The sequence below is a fragment of the Sycon ciliatum genome, chromosome 1, assembly GCF_964019385.1.
Source record: "Sycon ciliatum chromosome 1, ocSycCili1.1, whole genome shotgun sequence".
NCBI lineage: Eukaryota > Metazoa > Porifera > Calcarea > Leucosolenida > Sycettidae > Sycon > Sycon ciliatum.
In genome coordinates this window covers 89,560,835-89,580,038 of record NC_088643.1, presented here as the reverse complement: position 1 = coordinate 89,580,038, position 19,204 = coordinate 89,560,835, and the positions used below count along the sequence as shown (strand labels likewise).

At 46.7% G+C, this 19,204-nt stretch overlaps 3 protein-coding genes across 3 annotated transcripts in view; 2 read left to right on the top strand and 1 right to left on the bottom strand.

The window, feature by feature from the left end:
• The window catches only part of LOC135806316 (transmembrane protein 127-like), a 6,254-nt gene extending 1,084 nt beyond the window's left edge, over positions 1 to 5,170 (top strand). Inside the window, exons 2-3 of the mRNA XM_065320485.1 lie at positions 1,966 to 2,130; positions 4,158 to 5,170. Coding sequence (XP_065176557.1) covers positions 1,966 to 2,130; positions 4,158 to 4,450 — 458 coding nt within the window. The 3' untranslated portion in view covers positions 4,451 to 5,170. The remainder of the gene's footprint in view (positions 1 to 1,965; positions 2,131 to 4,157) is intronic.
• Positions 5,171 to 5,971: 801 nt separating this feature from the next.
• On the top strand, positions 5,972 to 9,187 carry LOC135806314 (cholinesterase-like). The gene is made up of 2 exons (XM_065320483.1): positions 5,972 to 8,013; positions 8,523 to 9,187. Exons 1-2 carry the CDS (start codon positions 6,239 to 6,241, stop codon positions 8,710 to 8,712), a joined length of 1,965 nt encoding a protein of 654 aa, XP_065176555.1. The 5' UTR covers positions 5,972 to 6,238; the 3' UTR covers positions 8,713 to 9,187.
• Positions 9,188 to 9,760: 573 nt separating this feature from the next.
• LOC135806315 (aspartic and glutamic acid-rich protein-like) lies at positions 9,761 to 19,016 on the bottom strand. Its single transcript, XM_065320484.1, has 6 exons — positions 18,304 to 19,016; positions 16,316 to 17,694; positions 15,530 to 15,680; positions 12,318 to 12,419; positions 11,576 to 11,719; positions 9,761 to 10,897 (listed from the first exon to the last, which is right to left on the bottom strand). Exons 1-6 carry the CDS (start codon positions 18,313 to 18,315, stop codon positions 10,805 to 10,807), a joined length of 1,881 nt encoding a protein of 626 aa, XP_065176556.1. The 5' UTR covers positions 18,316 to 19,016; the 3' UTR covers positions 9,761 to 10,804.
• Between the last annotated feature and the right edge of the window lie 188 nt (positions 19,017 to 19,204).

The following is a 19,204-nucleotide window of genomic DNA, read 5'->3' as shown; positions in this document are numbered from 1 at the left end:
ATTCACATGGCTTCGCCAGTTGTGTGGATTAGACAGTTATCTGGCGCTAGTCTTGATCTGTCTCATTCAGATCTTGTTCGCTATCGTTGCTATAAGAGAAAATCTGTGGGTGCACATCCAGTGCATTTGCAGATTTGCGTGCTTCTCTTGCGACGGGCGTATACATGGGACATGGTGTGTGTGTGAGAGAGAGAGAGAGAGTGTGTGCATATGTATGTGTGCACGTGTGTATGTGAATGCATGTGTGTGTGCGGGTGAGTGAGAGAATGTGTGTGTGTGTGTGTGTGTGTGAGGTGTGTGTGTGTGTGTGTGTGTGTGTGTGTGTGTGTGTGTGTGTGTGAGAGAGAGAGAGAGACAGAGAGAGAGAGTGTGTATGTGTGTGTGTGTGTGTGAGAGAGAGAGAGAGAGTGTGTGTGTGTGGACGTGTGTATGTGCACGTGTGCAGGCGTGTACGCAGGGTCACCTCTAGGGGGGTTTCCAACCGAATCGCAAACAATGACTCGTTTTAACCCTTTGTATTTTGTATTTGTATTTCTAAAGAGCCCTAGGAAATTTTCAAAATTATGCATTTTTTCGTGTTCTTTGGATCATAACTTCAGTTCTACTCACTCAATCTTCTTCATTATCTTAGGCTTCCTGGAAGTGGAAAGGTACCCTGGAGAGAATGAGGTCGACCATGATAGCCAGGACACAGTACAGCCATGTACATATCCAGCGCTATCTGCTATAGCTGTAGAGTGCAGCGACGGTGCGAAAAAATGCCCCAAACTGGGCCAAAGGCCCAAACGCGTCCTGCTCCAGCGATTTCGTTTTTCTTGATCGCAGAGTTTCGATTTTTTTGCTGTGTACTCTTGAAAATATCACAAGTGAAGCCTCTGCAAATTTGAGCAAGTCCGCGTACGCGTGACAACAAATCTCAAATTCTCGATACTCGAGTCGCACTGCGCGCTTTTGAAATTGCGAGATCGCGGCTCAACTCACGAACGATTTATCTCAAGAGACATTGCTCGCAGCGCGTCGCAAATTGTTTCAACCGACAGCTGAGAGTTTTCTATTCAACCTGGATATTTGGATCGTTGGATTTCAGCGAGATTTGACTGAGTTACGATCTGTTGAAGTTTTGCATTCTTGCCAGATCGATCGTGCCCTACCAAAATATGCCCAAAAGCGTTGCTCGTTTCGAACATTTGGGGGGTTTCCAGGCAACGGGAAACCCCCCTGCATACACGCCTGCGTGTGTGGGTGGGTGAGTGAGAGAATGTGTGTGTGTCTGTGTGTGTGTCTGTGTGTGTGTCCCATATGGTGCAGTGGTATGTGCAGCGATTTCCAATCGATAGGTTGCGGGTTCGATTCCCGACGATTATGGTCACACACGTCTTTCTTCTCTTTCTCAGACTCTTCCTGACTTTTCTTTCATTCTCCTGGGTGGTTACCAACAGCCAGTGTATGCCGGAGTATGTGGTGTGGTGTGTAGAAAAAGAAAAAAAGAAAAAAAGAAAAAATGGAAAAATGAAAAATAGGGATTCACTGGCCATAAAAAGTCACTTCAAACAGCTGTGTGGTGGATACCAGGCTAAAAATAGTGGCGGTCAATTCATCAGCCTTGCAAGCTGTTGAATGGTGTAATCCCAGCACAAGTTGCTATGTCTAAAAAAAACATAGCTGTTCGCTATCATCGCTCCCGCGATGGGCATGTCTGAGGTGTGTGTGTGTGTGTGTGTGTGTGTGCATCTCTGACAGTACCTCCCTTCGGGGAGCGGCGTGGCCATTTCTGGCAGCTGTCAGTAGTAGTAGTGTGTGGGGAGGGGGGAGAGAGAGAGAGAGAGAGAGAGAGAGAGAGAGAGAGAGAGAGAGAGCTGCACCCCACCCTCCTTTGGCTAGAACCCTGTATAATTTATCACCCTCAGCAGGATGTGTAATTCTGTGTGGTTATGCTTTTGCTTGTGTCACCTACTTTGCTTGTAGAACCGTTCAGCTCCAACACAGAGAACAAATACTTGGTGGCTGCGACCGTGTTCTGTTGTTTGCTGTCCTCGGTTTGGCTGCTAATGGCGTTCATCCTCAGCTCAGGCTATCCGCGCCAGCGATTGGCGTGTATGCGGCACAATGCGATTGGAAATATCCTGGGGGGTAAGTGTGAGCTGAGACAGTGGACTTTGCTGGTCAGGCTCAGTAGACAGTACACGTCTGATCTTATTCCCTTAGCGTCCAGGTGAAAAATGGTTATCAAGGCTTTCCTTGCAATTTCTGAGCAAGCATTTTACTTATACATAAAGCACCGAGAGTACTACTACATAGCGCGCATACTATCTACTCTCCATCAATTGCGCAATCTCCTGGGGACAAAGTGGCATAAGGGTTGGTTCACGCATCGCCGGTACGCGCCGAGAGTCACCGGCGGTGGGCTTCTTGCAACCACTCCCGGCGCATTGCGATGATATGAACGAGTGCAATCGTAACAAAATCATACGGTAAAAATCGCAAGGGATCGCCGGCAAAGTTGGGCAGTGCCCAACTCTTGCCATCTGCCCCAGCACCGATCCCGTACAAATTTGACCAAAAGTGGTTTGTGAACCGTTCGAACCAGTCATCGCCGGTGCCGGGACCCAGACTTTGTCAAAATGTCGTCCCAAATTGAAGCTAATGATGAGGACCGTTTGCCACTCTTGTAGTTGCTTCAACCCGTCCTTCTCGGATGATCTGCAATCTCCTGGGGACAAAGTGGCATAAGGGTTGGTTCACACATCGCCAAGAGTCACAGGCGGTGGGCTTCTTGCAACCACTCCCGGCGCATTGCGATGATATGAAAGAGTGCAATCGTAACGAAATCATGTGGTAAAAATCGCAAGGGATCGCCGGCAAAGTTGGGCAGTGCTCAACTCTTGCCATTTGCCCCAGCACCGATCCCGTACAAATTTGACCAAAAGTGGTTTGTGAACCGTTCGCACCAGTCATCGCCGGTGCCGGGACCCAGACTTTGTCAAAATTTCGTCCTAAATTGAAGCTAATGATGAGGACCGTTTGCCATTCTTGTAGTTACTTCAACCCGTCCTTGTCGGATGATCTGCTTGACTGTTGTGTAACTTATCAGACAAATACAATCGAAACCAATAAAAAAATACGGAAGATACATTGGCAAGTTCTAGTGACTTCATCAACGTTTGCACGCATAATTTCTACACCACCGCTTACTAGACTGTAATAATAGGTGTAGAAGTAGTTTCATGATCTCCAGTAAAAGGTAGCACCGAGTGGCCATCACCGAAAGACCTTGAACTACTGAAGAAACAAAGAATTCAAGCTTCAATTGGTAAACCTGTCGTAGCATTTGGGGCATTTTGGGCACATTCTGTACTACTTTGTAGTGGACTTGGTACTCGAACCGTATGTGGGACGAACCGGGAGCTGGCTCACCGCCGCTGCTTCCCGGCGCTGATTTTGCTTATGTGAACCAACCCTAACTTTTAAAAAATAGCACGGATGTGTAACTCGTGGATACAATGTACTGTGTGAGTGTACACAAATGCCCATACATGTATTACTCAAGCCTATCACGTATTACAAGTGTATGGGTTATAAGAAGTGTGACTCGCATCATGTGACAAACCAGTGCACCCGGGTATGATAGGTACGCAGAGTTGTACTCGAATCTGGGTTAGCTACAATTCTCTGCTTGTGTCTTTGCGCATCTTCTCTCGCGCAATCTACCGTATGTCCCCTTTTATAAGTCACAACCTATTTTTCAGGCCTGCGCCAAATTGTGTCAATACTTATATTTACGTGCCGGTATTGAACCATGCCAATTTATATTTGAGAATCTCTGTCATCGCAGCTCTGGAAAGGAATGTGCAGGCAGTTGGACGCTCTTGGGGGTTATGTCCTCTTGTTTGTGCTTACCTGGTAGCAATACCCATTCATGACAACATGGTTCCAGGCAGCTTCAATTGTATGTTTGTCATGTGTATTGCTGTGATGTATTTGGGTAACGGCAGGGCAGGGTCTCTGTTGGCCAGTTGCTCTTCCATCCATGCACGACTCCCACCTTGTCCGTCTCATTACAACTTGAAAAGGTGTTAAAGTGTTGAACTAGCATGTACAGTAGAAGTGATGGTGTTCCTTGCTGTCTTGTGTGATTCCTCTTGCGCTGGTGTTTGCAGTCCTGTGCAGTGTGATGGGCTGCAGCTTGTGGTTCTGGTGCACGAGCAACATCTCGCGGATCAGCGGGTACGAGGATCTGCGCTTCGATACCAGCTTCTACTTGGTGGTGTCCGCGGCTGCGTGTGCAGTGGTCGCAGGTGCTATAAATCTATTACGCTTCAAGCCCTACAGCCAAACCCATCGTAACCAAATGGCAAGTACGCTCAGTACCAGTGAAAACGCTATGCTAAATTTACTCGCTGAAGTCGAGGACAATACACAGAACAGCTCATTGCCATCTTATCAACCGTAAGCAAAGTGACTTTAAAATTAATAACCATGTTGGCAAAGGGCGAAATATGCCTCCCTCTTGAAGACTTTATTTAACAGATCTTCTACGTCTCTTCCTCGCTGCCGGATGGGTGTACTGTACCATCACCGGCTCCCTTTTATATCTGTTTTAGCTCAGCTGCTACTAGTGCTTAGTTTCTAGCTGTATTTGTGTGTTCATACTGTTTATAGTGTTTCTAGTGTGCTAGTGTGCATAGTACATGTGCCACCGCCGCTACTCACGTAGCGCACCGTACCTAGTACAGGGCCGCTGTGCGTGTTACAATGAGATTGAGTGGCCAGTCTGGCAGCATGCATGCAATGCGTACTGCGTAAGTTTGCCGCCACACATGCCCGCAGCGCGTACACAGGTGTGTGGTGTAAGAGTTTGCCTGGTTTAACACATGCCATTTTTCGGTGATGTCCACTTCCTTTTGGCGCTTTATGCGCCTCGATGCTATGCTATGTCCTTGGTGTACCTTTTGTGCCAATTTCGCCACGGCTTGACTCTTTGTGATTAGTATCATTTCTCCTAAGTTTCGTACACAAGACACATAGGATTACCAGTTTTATGCTAGTTTCTTTTGACCTATGGATTTTTTATATGTTTCTTCAGGCCCAGGCACTGAGCATATGTGATAGTTTCTGTGCAGCAGACATCTCATTCTGTACCTGATTTTCTACATGCAAAGCCTTTACTGCACTTCGCTTTGGTCTAGTTTGGAGTCAGTACCTTGGCTTAGGCTAGATCAGGGAGTACACTGTACTACATGTATATACGAAAATGTTGGCGCTGCACACTTTCGGCATTTCACGATTTTGGACATTTCGGCAGTGATGTATTTTCGGCACAGGATACTACATGTAATACATCACCAAAGCCGATGTGAAACATTTCATCAGCATTATCCAGGCGTTTTGGGCCGGTGCCGAATGACTGCTGATGAAATGTTTCACATCGGCTTTGGTGATGTACTAGTATCCTGTGCCGACAATAAATCACTGCCGAAATGTCCAAAATCGTGAAATGCCGAAAGTGTGCAGCGCCAACATTTTTGTATATACAGTCACGTCGTACTCCCTGATCTAGTAAGGGAGCATCTCATAAGTTCGCACTTTTTGACCCTTTGAGTCTTTTTGACACCCATCGCCGGAGGCGATTATAGCGATGCTACAGCAGAAGCCATAGCAGCGGTGTGCTGGGATTACACCATTCAACAGCTTGCAAGGCTGAAGAATTGACCGTCACTATTCCATCCACGCACATACACACACACACACACACACACGCGTCTTGGCTATGATTATTATTTATACTGCAAGACCAAGACTCAAATAAAAGAGTATACAAACCAGAGTGTGCAGCCAGCATCAGATTCTATGCTTCATTTTGGGGGGGAACTGTCACCAAATAATTAAATTTGCAAAATTGATTTTCTTTGCCTTGTGCATATGCCTTTACCATGCATGACCATATTTTGCCTTTTGGCTACTGATCACGATCGATGGTTTACACCAGGGAGTAGTAAAATACAACTCCCTGGTTTACACAGTCTGTACTTCGTTTTTCTCTGCGATAAGCGGATCCGCGGAAGGCTTGTGATGTTCAGCTACATAATTATTATTTTGAGTGACAAACGGTCGTTACCGCCCCCTAAATCCTAATGGTGTGTGGCTCACTGGGGCGGCTACACAGCTGGTGTTTGATGGGTAGAAAATACCTCTACCGCTAGCAACTACTGCATGCAAGAAAGCCTTTGAAGCGGTGAGTATGAATGGATATTTCGTGGCGTTCCTTGGCGTAGGGACAGCAGTCTTGGCTATCCTGTTTGTCGCCCTGGATGACCCTGGACACTCCCACGAGCCGGTGGCTGCCCACAGTACTAGGTGGAGCAAGCGAGTAGCTAATGCCCTGCTGGCTGATATGCAGGGGTCTTCCAAGGCGATACGGGCAAACTCCGTGGAGGTTCGGTGCCCGAGCGGTCTTGTATCTGGCGAGCGGGTGGGCGAAATGTTTGACTCATTCTACGACGTGCCATACGCCACAGCTGGAAGGTGGCAAGGTGCACGGGAGGTGCTGGCCTGGCACGAGCCTGTCGATGCAAGAAAGCCCAGTAAGTATTGTGTACAAGCATCCAACAGGGTGCATAAACCAATGGTGGACCGTGGATACACGCCACTGTCCACCGAGGATTGCTTGGTACTGAATATCCACCGCATGGCTCAGCATGCTCCCGAACACAGTGACGACTCATCCGGCGAGCTTGTTCCGGTTATGGTGTGGGTACATGGCGGTTCATTCAATCATGGAGTTGGATCTCTGTACGATGGAACTGCATTATCTGCAGGCAACGTTCTTGTCGTTACCGTCAACTATAGACTCGGTGTTCTTGGCTTCTTGAGACTGGATTCGAACACTGCACAGCAATCTAACAACAGTGATAATAGTGCGGGTCACAATGATTCACCAACATTGGCAAACTTTGCTCTGACGGATATCTCAGCAGCGTTGCACTGGATACAGCGTAACATTGCCGCGTTTGGCGGCGATCCAAAGAAGGTGACTTTGTTTGGTGAGTCAGCTGGCGGTGCACTCGTCGGCTGGATGTTGCTTGGCAAAGACCTGCTGCCCAGGGATATGATCAGGGGTGCAATCTTACAAAGTGGAACACCCAATGCACCGTGGGCTTGGAGATCCACGGAGAGGGCCGAATGGGACACTCAGCAACTGTCCGCTTTTCTCGACTGCAAACAGCAGACGCTCCAGAAGCGCAATGCTTGTTTGCGCAATAAAACAGCGAGTGAGGTCATGGAGGGACAAAACAGATTGCTGCAGAACTTGGACAAGGCATATGCACTACCAACCGCAGAAGTGGTTTTCGCATCTCCGATAATTGATAGATTAACAATTGAAAAGCCACCCGACGTTCTGATGGACTCACTCTCACATATGGACTTCCCAGTAGTCATCGGTCGCACCAAGCATGAAATGTCATTATTTGTTCTGAGACTGGCGGGGTTCGCAAAGCTCGTGGAACACGGCATGACTGCGTCAACGTGGTCTGAATTCATGGGTGACCGCCTGTCCTTGGCTCAGCCTCAACAGCACCCTTTCAGCATGCAGTTCCCCAAGCCAGTGTCTGCCGTGCTTCAAACCATTCTGAATGATGCTTACAGCCAGAGTGATGAGAATGATAATCTGTCTGACCAACAGCAGCAGCAGCAGCAGTTATCCAAGACTATATTAAGCCAGGTGATCACACTGTGGAGTGACACCATGTTCGCATGCCCTGCGTACGACATGGCACATGCATTGGACCAACGGCCTGGCAATGTTGTGTACAGCTACTGCTTCTCGTGGCAAGATGGCCGATTTCCAGCTTGGGCCGGTGCAGCACACACTGCTGAGCTCGACTTTGTGTTTGGAGCACCAATGATGCAGAAGACTGTATCGATCTACAACTACGATGACATTGATTTCGATAATGCCAGTATTGCCTTTAGCGAGCAGGTTATGGACCTGTGGACAGCCTTTACCAAGGACAGGTGAGACTTTTGTATTGTATTGTGTTGAGCAGTGTCCGCCGGACTAGTGGAGAGCACACACACACAGTGTAGTTGGTGTGCATTAGTTGTAAATGCCATGTAATGACCTGGGAATTCCTGCGAGTCTGAGCTGTTTGGCACCTCTTCCCCCCCCCCCCCCCCCCCCCATCCCAGTCCTACAGATGTTGTTTCTAAGTAGAATCCTGGTACACTGAGATACAAGTGGATACATACATGTCATGATGATTACATGTAGCTCGGTGTCACCTCAGATCAGCACAAGTAGTATTATCTCAGCGGGTTGAAGTAAAAATGATTCGCAGCCTTCGGCATTCCAGTCTAAGTGCATACATGCAGCATCAAGCTTACCAAGTCACCCCTTTCGCAGCCGCCAGATCGTTACCACATACTACGTTTCAGCCTAAGTGATATGAAATCATCTGATAATAAATAACTCGGCCTAACGATGTCTGTTTCTCTCTTTCTTTTCGTCTGCATCCAACCCGTAGCACATCATTCCAACAGAAGGTGGCATCCATCACTAAGCAAGAGTTGCCGGCACCAAGGAAAGAGCTAGACCTTGGTAATGATGGAGTGCGCCTTGTGACACCGACAGAGCTAGGGCGCCGGTGTAAGGTTTGGAAAGACATAGTTCATCCGCTGATAGGATTGCTGGATATAAAGCGCCCTGAGCCCTGACAGCTGCCTGCTTATGTCTTACACTGTGTATGATGCCGCAGTGGGCCTACTCTGAAGTCTAAACGATCAACATTAGTGACCTGTGACACAGTGCCCCTTTCCATCAGTGCCACTTCTGTTACGTCAGTTTTAGCCCCAAGTACATGACGTACATGTCAAAGACCCCCTTCAGTATGGAATTGACTGTGTGGCGAAATGTCCTTACATGGCAAAATTGCATACAAAAATATATAAATATATATTTTTATGGATGGCATCCGCGATCCGCACAATCAATTCAAGAATCTGTACCTGTTTCGAGTGCACGTACAGGTGCGCTCACCCGACCCAAAGTGCGAAACTGGCGCCCTGGACCAGTTCCGATTTCATCACTTTCATACATGCCATGCACCACGTGCCTGTTGTCAGGTCGTTGCCAGCATTTGGCCAATCAGAGCAGCACCGTACCCAGGTATTTTCAGTCGATTCTGCCCAGCTTGGTATGGTGTACCTGTGACCATCAGGAATGACCCCAGGCGTGCTACGTATTCTGATAGGAAGATACTACAATGGGAGCGTAATCTCAGCTGCATGTGTAATTAGTAAAGCAACACTGCTCCGAATAAGAAGACTTACTAGTACTTCAAAGTACTCCCCAAACCAGTAATGACTAGTAATTGATAACAATAATTGTTAGTCCCGACAGTACCGTACCGCCCACGATGCAACACTATCACAAAATACAATAACTGCAAGTAAATCAGATACAAAGTGTTCTATTATAACGTTAGTTCCTACTGATCTTGCTCCACCCTTCATTCATATGCAATGAAAATGAGTACTTTCCCCAGCGTAACACCATAGATTTTTTAGGCCGCTTCGCACTACGTACAAATCCACGATTTCGTGATGTTCCTGTACAAATCCCTATGGGAACCAGGGAGTAGTACAATGTACTACTCCCTGGTGGGAACGACGAAAAGCGTAAGTCCAGCACCCTATACACGACACGTTTTTACGGTTCTCGGCTGGGCGAGGATGCTACCCACGAAACTTAACAAGGAATGCATGAAAGCGCCACTGGGTTCAACAGCCTTATTCATGTACTTGTACCACCTTACGGTGCTGGCAATTACACTAGCCCACAACAAGAGTGGAAAATCAAATATCTTGAACAGCGTGAGCAAGCTGAACAACAGTGATTGGGCCACAGTATTGATCGTAGGTTCCCGTATCACAGTTAAAAAAAGAGCTTTGTTAGTTAAAAAAAATAGAAAACTAAAATCACCATAAAAATGAGCGGTGAGCAATGAAAGATCGCTAAAAATGAATGTGGTTTCAGAATAGGCCAGGTTTCAATCGTTATTGACTTATAGAAATAGGCCAGGTTTAAATCATCACGTGTTATAGAAATGATGCGGATAGTCGGCATGTGTTAAAAAAAGAGAATTAAAAAATAGATAGCCCCAAAAATATTCTTAAAAGTGGCACTGACTGATAAAACAGGTTTGACTACAGCCTCTAGGGGTGTGTGTGTGTGTGTGTGTGTGTGTGTGTGTGTGTGTGTGTATGTGTGTGTGTGTGTGTGTGTGTGTGTGTGTGTGTGTGTGTCCATGCAACATTAGGCAATGGTCAGAATCTTACCGTGTAGGTACACTGGCATTGTAGACATGATGTAGTACAGTGTAGTACAGTGTAGTACAGTGTAGTGCAGGTCTGTACGCCGGCATAGAATGTCTGTACGCCGGCATAGAATGTCTGTACGCCGGCATAGAATGATGCCCGCCCACTGAACTCCAGCAACCAGAACAGCGACAGCATACTGGTCCAGCCAGGTTCAACTTGAGACCAAGGATGAGTAAAACATGTTGCACAACACTCAGGTTAAACAGCCACCGAGGTTAAGGTAGTATTCAAACAGTTTCAGGGAGTAACAAAATAGCTGGGCGGCAAGCGCAACATTTAGTAAACTCGCCAATGACAACGCCACTCCACACCAGCGAGACAAACCCCATGCACCATGCACGGAGTGACCTGCCTTACTCTGGTGTGTATCAGTAGTACATCTCTCAGTCTCTCGCCAGTCTCTCTCTGTCTCTCACCAGTCTCTCTCTCAATTCACACCAGTAGATAGCTTGCTTAGAGATTGGCTGTACACCTGTACAGCATCAAGCTTTCTCTCCTCATCTTCCAGCGTATCAAGGAGCTGTGCAGAGAGCAGACACATGGGAAGCATGCCAGTTATAATAACAAAGAGATGTTATTTTGTTATCTAACTATGTGCGATGGTCTAGTAGATTTAGAACTTCTGTAAAGATTTAGATGATTGCTTGACCTTGTCCACCCCATACCCCATGGAGTCTATTACATTATTATATGCCACAGATTTAAATCGGAAAACCTGATTGCAGCCATGATGGCATCGCGCACAGCACATGCAATCGTATCACCTAGTTTCACACAGAAGCTGAGCTTGGCTCAACTTTCGCAATGCAAGGTGCGATAACGACCATGCCTTGAAGCAAAAGGTTTTTTTAGTTGATGAGATTTTTACAAGCAAGGGAACATAAACCCCGAGTCTGCAACTAATGAAGAAAGAGTCCATGCCCATGGCACATACAGTGTTTGTTGAGGTAATAGTGACCTTTCCTTCATCTCACACCAGGTTAATTGGCTATTTCACCGTATCACAAAGGTAATTCCTGTTGCGCATTGCCGCTTGTTGTACATGTACAAAAGGTGAACAGTTGAACATGCATGCAAATTTCCTATTATCACCTTGGTGATGCGGTGATTTGATCCATTCCTGTATTTTCGCAGGAGCGCACATACTGAGTAAATGGTGCAGAGATACTGAGCCTGTGAACTAGCAATGACAACCTACCTCCTCTGCCATCTTCTCATCGTGGTGGTGCGCCTGTGCTGCTTGGGTTGACGGTTTACTGGCTGCAAGGGTGTCCAGAGATGACTTGATAGTGTCGAGGAGAAATTGCCGACTAGACTGTAAAGATTTGACCTTGGCTGCGATCTGTATTGCAGCCAAGACGCAGGAACAGAAACACAGAGAGAAGAAGTAGAAGCGCTGGCCAAAAAAACATCGTAGCACGATGCACAACAATTCAGGTGCCTGCGTACCCACATACCCACACACACACACACCCATGCAAGGCCCACTTTGAAAGGTAGCACAAGTACAAGACGCATGCAGGGCTGGTTCATAATTATACAGAAACGTAAGAAAAATGATAGTGGAATTTTCTGATTTGGGGCCGGTCTTTTAACTACCACCTGTCACAAACAAACGCCACATCGTTTCAGGGCGTTTGCAGGGATTTTTTTCAAATTGGGTGAGAATTCAATTATTTAGGGCATGGCGCAAACTGGCTACTATGGGCCTCGGCCAGTATCGCCGAAAATATGCTATGCTCGTGCAAAGCCTGCTGTGTCTCTCGCAGCTAGAGCACTGGGACTTTGATGCTGTTTGCTGATATTTAAAAATAAGATTTGTTGTTCACTAGAGCACATTACGATCAGGTGGACCAGTGACTCTGAGCTCTGCTCATGACACCTAAACAAGGTCGAAACAGCTAGCTGTCAGGAGATAGAGTAGGACAAATGCTACATACCGCCTCAGGTGACATTGCAGCATCAGCAGCTAGGGTTCTAGACTTGGAAGTCCTAACTGCTATGGGACTATTTGACGGCGAAGGCGCTGCATGCCTTGTAACCTAGCAGGACGGACAAACAAACCAAATTTACACAGACACTGTAAGAGTTGAATCTCTATCGGGGCACAAAGTCTAACGATCTAACGAGAATAAAATCTAAGAAACGTTACTAGTATGCTATTTCTTAGTAGAGGAATATAAGATGGGCGTGTAATGGCAGGGTCGTTAAACTTTGTGCCCACTATTATTATTAAAAGTGTGACAAAATTGCAAATCGTTAAACTTTAGACTCGTTACACTTTCAATTCTTACAGCAACGAGAAAGTGACACACCAACTTGTGCAACAATAAAATGTCAGCTTGGTCCAATGGTCATGTGATACAGGACTATGTCATCCATCAAGGGGTGCACGATCATTCAAAACATGACTGCATTTCATCCAACAAGGGGTCCAGAGGCATGCTGCATGCCAACTAACGTTAGGTAGGGAGTGGAAGAAATACCGTATTTCCCCGAATATAAGTCGCACCTTTTTACACTAAAATTCAAGGGTAAAAAAGGGGTGCGACTTACAATTGAGTGTGACTTACTGCTGAAGTCAATATATCAAATCAATATTGCTCAAACCTGAAAATGGGTGTGCGACTTATGCCGTAAAGTACTGTTGATCCGCCCCCTGTCGATTTTCCACCTGTGAAGCGACTTCGGCGTATACAACGAAATACGATGTTTAACCGACGCATGCACTGCTGTACACCAATACGTGCCAATCCAGGATGAAAATGTGCACAATCCAGCACATCGAGTCTGATCCTCGACGTTGTTGTACATCGTACTGCACTTCACAGCCTTGATCTAATCCCCGCCCCCTGCCGAAAACCCAGCTGGGAAGCGACATGGCGTGGTGGGCGGATCAACGGTACTTTACGGTAATCGGGGAAATACAGTAGTAGCCACGGTAGAAAGAAGCACGGGGTCTTCCAGTCAATTATTTCATAGACCACAGAAAGAGGAGTACAATTTCAGTGCATGGTGTATGCAGGTGGAATCCTGATAATTCGAATTTGGCTTAATTCGAACATCCCGCTTAATTCGAAGTTTTTCCAGGACTCGTTTCTGTCAATACGATTCCCACATAAATTTTTCTGATAATTCGAACCTCGAACCAGACATATCCGGTTAATTCGAAGTTCCACGGATTCCACTTACATAGAAAATGTGTGCGATTTGTGCTGATAATTCGAAGTTAGCAAAGTGTAATTCGAAGTTCACTGTACACTGTACTGGTCAGTACAGTTTGCATGAGCAGGCTGTACCAGTCAGTTCAGTATCCGTGAAATCGGTGTCTAAGGTCCATAGCGCAACTCTGCGTGACCATGAGAGCATTTTGATATACATATTGTGTTGTGGGTTCATGTTTGGATAATTAGAATGTCCGGCTAAAGCGGGATTCACAGAAGCTTTTTTGCGATGCGACGCGATCTGCGACGGACGCGTGCGATGCGAACTCGCGAAATACCATTCACAGAAGAAGTCAGTGATGCGACAACATCTTGCTGATTTGGCTACGTCACCATGATATTCGCGCGGTTTGATACAACTTGTACAAATTTAAAGGCAACTCTTGAACCTTTGTACAACTTTGCTGTAGAAAAGGTCAAAATCGCTTGTCGCATCGCATCGCAAAAGTTGAGCCAAGCTCAACTTCTGCGATGGCTGAGTTGCGGCAGTTGCGTGGGGTGCGACAAGGCTGCGATTTGGGGTTTTCCCGGTTTCGCGCCTGTCGCATCGCGTGTCGCATCGCAAAAAAGCTTCTGTGAATCCCGCTTAATTAGAAGTTTTTTCCTGGCATTTCGAGGTTCGAATTATCAGGATTCCTCCTGTACCAGTAGCAATGCTCGGCCATTGTTGCTGGTACTGTACCATATCAATGTGCAGTACAAAGGTCATACACTAAACTGACCAATGTGTACCAGGGTGTACAGCAGGGCGTACTAAAAAGGTTTTTTAGTACTCCCTGGTGTACACATAGCGGTATACTAGTACCCTGGCCTACCCTGTGCAGATATGATCCCTTTTTTGGTTGGATAGATCCATACACATGGAAAAGGGAGTGCATTTCCTGAACCCAGGCTGTACTAGAATCTGTAATAGTGTGTAGCACATGCATACACATGGCTGCAAGGCCATGGTCAGTGCGCATATAGCCTAGCCTCCAGCTACGTACACATTCTTCCGGATTGCACACACAATAGTGAGGTTCTTCTCTACGTTTTGGGAACGCGACGCAAAGAATCACGCGAACTCTCTTCGCGTTCCCGCAGCGTAAAGAAATCCTGTTCTGCTCTACGTAACGTCGTTTCACGTAGAGAAGTCACGTGGAGTGTGTACTGGGATTTTCCCCTTCCATATTTGGCAGTCTCTGACTACTTTAGTCACCCAGATCCAGCAAGACTGCGTCCACAGACAAACGCCACTCAAGAGGAGCCCGCATCTGCAGAGCCTCCGGCAGAAGGCATCCGACAGGCAAGTGTGGAAGGCCGTCGTAAAAAACGCACAGTGAACACTGACGAAACAGAAGTTGCCCATCCTTCTCAGTGCTATTTGCTTATTGTCGATTTGTAAACCGTACCTTGCAGTCCATGTCTTCCCTTGTCATCATCATAATAGTATAGTTTTGTCTCTCTCCTTCTATTGCTCAGGAACACAGAGGCGGAAAGAGGCTGGTCCTCAAGTACGCGAAACTGTTCATAATAATAATAATAATATTTGGCAGTTTTCTGCCTGCACTCGAATGATACCCAGCAGATCCGTACGCAATTTTCTTTGCGTGAGCCACAACGTAGAGAACCTCATCTACGCGTAGAAATCTGGACCCAAAACACGCGAAGCCGTAGACTCTAACCCAGACACCTGCTCTCTACGTGATTTCTCTACGTTTCACGTATAGCAGAACCTCTCTACTTGTACATACATGAACCTGAACATGAACGAAAAAAGGCCACCGGTACTTGAAGTAAATTTTCATTAGTTTGAGGGAATTGCAAACAGGAAAATCTGAAGAAAGATTTGCTGTCACCACCAGGACTCGAACCAGGGATCCTCGCTTATGACCAGCGATGCTCTAATTTTGAATACGATAGTACATATAATTACATGTATGACTCACAAGCTGTCGTAACTGAAGCAGTAAGTCCTCCTTTTCTCGTCGCAATGTGAGTAAGACACCGGACTGCTGCTTGTTAGCCTTTGCAAGCGAGCGCTCCTCTTCAAAGATGGCCGAGTCCTTACTCAGTATAGACTCCAGCAGAGATGTTTGCCTGTTCAAGAAGCCAGACAGAAAGCAAATACATACAAGAACTCCATGGAAGAGACAGATAATAATTATAGTAATACAGTCAAACCTCGTTAGGACAAACTTCAAGGGATTGAACAAGTTTGTTTGTCTTATCCGGAGTTCTTCTTTTCCAGATGCGACAAAAAATTGATATCCACATCATATTTAATTATGGATTGTACTAATGGAAAGTTCGCCTTATCAGTGTTCGTCCTAATGAGGTTTGACTGTACTGTATTACTTTCTGCAAACGCAAGCACATGCATAACAAAGCTTGCGAAGCTGGGCCCAAAAAACTCCAGCCCCCCGGTGCGCTTAGAGAGATGGCACCTGGCGCTAAGCAGCCGCGAGACCAAACCAGAGCTCCTTCTTCGGCCATGATGCAGCGCCATCCCTGCGTACGTTGTTGACGGATCAGACTTCTTTCGTCCCAGCTATATTTCCACATGGCCAGACAGCAGCACAATAGCTGACACTGACTGACCAGACAGGATCTGATTCCAGGATTTTCCTTCCTGATCATCTTTGCAGCATGTTTTGCATGTTTTTCTTCTCCGTATTTTGCGCTCAGTTTTGACGATGGAGCTTGTAAAGCAATTACTTGGCAAATATACTTACTTTGTAGCAACGGTCTCCCCAGAGGCTGGCCTGTCACAATGAAATCCATTCTCTACTGCGGTTACTGTTACCAGTGCTTGCCGACATCGTACACATGGACTGGTGCTAGCTACTATAGGTGATACAGGGGGCGGAGGGGGCGGTGATGTTTGAAGTTTGGTAGCCAGATTGCAGTGTAGCTTAGCTATAAGCACTTCACACTCAGCACTGTCACCATCTTGCATCATTCGAAGAATGTCTGAAACAGCCTCGAAAGCTTGCGTCTGTTCAGTCACCAGCAGATGTCGACTATGATCACATTGGATGCATGCTGTCGGTTGGCATTGGGTCTCAGCATCACTGCTTCCCACCTTCGTCGGTAACCCACAGGCATCATCATGCACCGTCTGATGCTCGTTTGACGCAAGTCGGGCTTCTTGCTTCAGCCCCTCTAACTCAGCACACGCATCGTTTAATTTCCGCTCAAACTCCGCATTGGACGACTGCAGCTGCTGAATGCTGGCCGAGCTAGACTCTAAAGCGAGTTTCTGAAGCTGCAGTTTCAAACTCAACTGCTGCCTCTCTTGCTTCAAGGTAGAAAGGTCAATGCTACTGTCTGTTGGCTCACCACTGCTAGTGCATTCGGAGGCAACGTGCAGTAACTCATCATTGGTCGCTTGTTCTGTGTCACGCTCCATAGCACTGAGGCATGATAGAGATAGGCAAGAAGCTGATGGCGAAGACAGGGCGCTAGGTGATAAACTCTTCAACTTTCCCAGCTCTGATTTGAGATTGTCAACTTGTCGCTCAAGCCTCTTCTGGGAGAGAACTCGCTCTCCCAGAAGGCAGTCTTTCCGTTTTACTTGCTTTTCGACTTCCTCCAATCTTCTTTTCAGTTCACTGATGGTGAACTCCATATCTTCCTCTTTGTCTTTGACAGCTTCCGAAACGGCCCTCTCCTTCCAGAGGTGACAGTGGCTGTGCTCGCATTCACAAACCTCTTCTATCGTCTCGATGTAGCGCTCTCGCATAACACTTTCATCGAATCGGCTGAAGACGGGCGATCTTGACTGACGTGGCAGGCTGCTGGCATCATCATCGTCGTCACTCTCAGACGTGTCTGGGAAGCCTGTATTGCAGTCGTCGTCACTGGACGATGTATCATCATCGTCATCGTCATCATCATCATCATCATCACTGTCATCATCATCACTGTCATCATCATTGTCATCATCATTGTCATCATCATTGTCATACGACTCACTGTCCTCATTGTATTTAGCTTGTGAACTGCTAGCTTCAAACATGCAGGCTGCACTGTCAGAAGTTGCAAGAGACCCGCTCTCATCTCCTGGCGCAGCTGCTGTTGGAGCAGAATCCAACACCGATATTGTTGTTTCCTGCCGATAAGAACAGAGACAGCCATGTGACACACCAACAAGCACTGAGAAGAACATGTGTGCACATATGTCACCTTTCACCAACATCTAATACGAGTTTGTGAATCGGATGTCCAACTCAACACTGAGTAGCAATACCCTAAATATTACATGCCTCACATGTGTAGATCCACGGCACTACATTTCTATCCAAGCTGTCTCATAGGATATCGACGACTGATACCAGGTAACTAATTACATTACAGCAAAGAGTACAGGTATCTTCCATGATGTTATTACAGAGCTGATAGTGTACAGTCTACTTGAATAATTCTAGAGTTCGAAACTCAGAAAGGTATAGCTGTTTGTTACAATGGGTAACAAGTATGACAAATTTGGAATCATAATCACGTGTACATCGCCACGCCATGTAATCTACTGGTATAATCATCGCAAGTAACTGCTCAACCGGGGGTGTTGATGCACAACTGGTCCATGCTGCTCCTGGAGTCGATCATGTATTATTAATTTCAAATCCTTTACTCTCAAGCATACGAACCCTCACGGGCTCAGCTCAGACAAGCCAATCCAATCGGACGGAAATATAATAATTTTGGGTTACAAACTTACTGATTCTGCCATGACCTCCGCGGTTGAGAACAATCTTCACTGAGTGTCCATTCGTTGGTCGCTATCTATCAACTGTGTGAAGGGCAATGATATTCACCTCATCTGAAGGAAACAAGAGACCCTTCTTTGATCAATCCTTCGAACCTGTTGACAAGGACAGTCGTGTCCATTTACTAGTTTGTACAAGTTGGCATGCCGAAAATGTGGGACGTACGAGTACTGTGTAGTCTATTACAATCATGTACGATGAACCGTATACAAACTACATGACATTCAGTCTTCTCAAGTTCTGCTATCCTGCCTTTCAAATAATTGCAAAGCAAAGGAAACTATTACTTGAAACAGGGCAGTACTGCACTGCTGTGAACGCGATGGCGGTCAACTGATGCCCCGACTGGAGTTGGGATTGCCTGCATTACATGAGCAGGGGAGGCTTATACGACCCCCTGGCTGGAGTGACGGTGAGTGATTCGTGAACTAAAGAGTGTGGGTTGTTATTACGATCTGGAATTGACACCGCATATCTACAACCAACTAGACCTGGACTGGCTGGAGCTCGAGAATGATTATGATCAGACAGTAGTGGCAGTGGTGACCACTGGCACTGGCACTGGTGACAGCAGGCAGGTCCATCTGCCTGACAGTCAGGATGGCAAATCACTCACATCATTTTTCAAGCACAGATAGTACACACCAGGGAGTGCTACAAAGAAAAAAGTAAAAACCTCCCTGCCGCACACCACATAACCCACACATGCCCACACATACAGTCATACACACAGTCTAGTCTGGGCTTCCTCCTGCCGTCCTGGTCTGGCCCAGCAGGCCAGTGCCAGGCAGTACTAGTAGTAGTAGTAGTAGTGACATTGTACTGACTGCCGACATGACTGTCGTCTGCCCC

What these genes read in the sequence shown, in the direction of transcription:
- LOC135806314 (XM_065320483.1), top strand. Translation starts at nt 6,239, where the DNA reads ATGAATGGATATTTCGTGGCGTTCCTTGGCGTAGGGACAGCAGTCTTG. An exon ending in ACAGCCTTTACCAAGGACAG is followed by an intron (nt 8,014 to 8,522) that starts GTGAGACTTTTG and finishes TCCAACCCGTAG; the next exon opens with CACATCATTCCAACAGAAGG.
- LOC135806315 (XM_065320484.1), bottom strand. An exon ending in CTGCAATGTCACCTGAGGCG is followed by an intron (nt 11,720 to 12,317) that starts GTATGTAGCATT and finishes GCTGCAATACAG; the next exon opens with ATCGCAGCCAAGGTCAAATC. An exon ending in ATGAGAAGATGGCAGAGGAG is followed by an intron (nt 10,898 to 11,575) that starts GTAGGTTGTCAT and finishes CTCTCTGCACAG; the next exon opens with CTCCTTGATACGCTGGAAGA.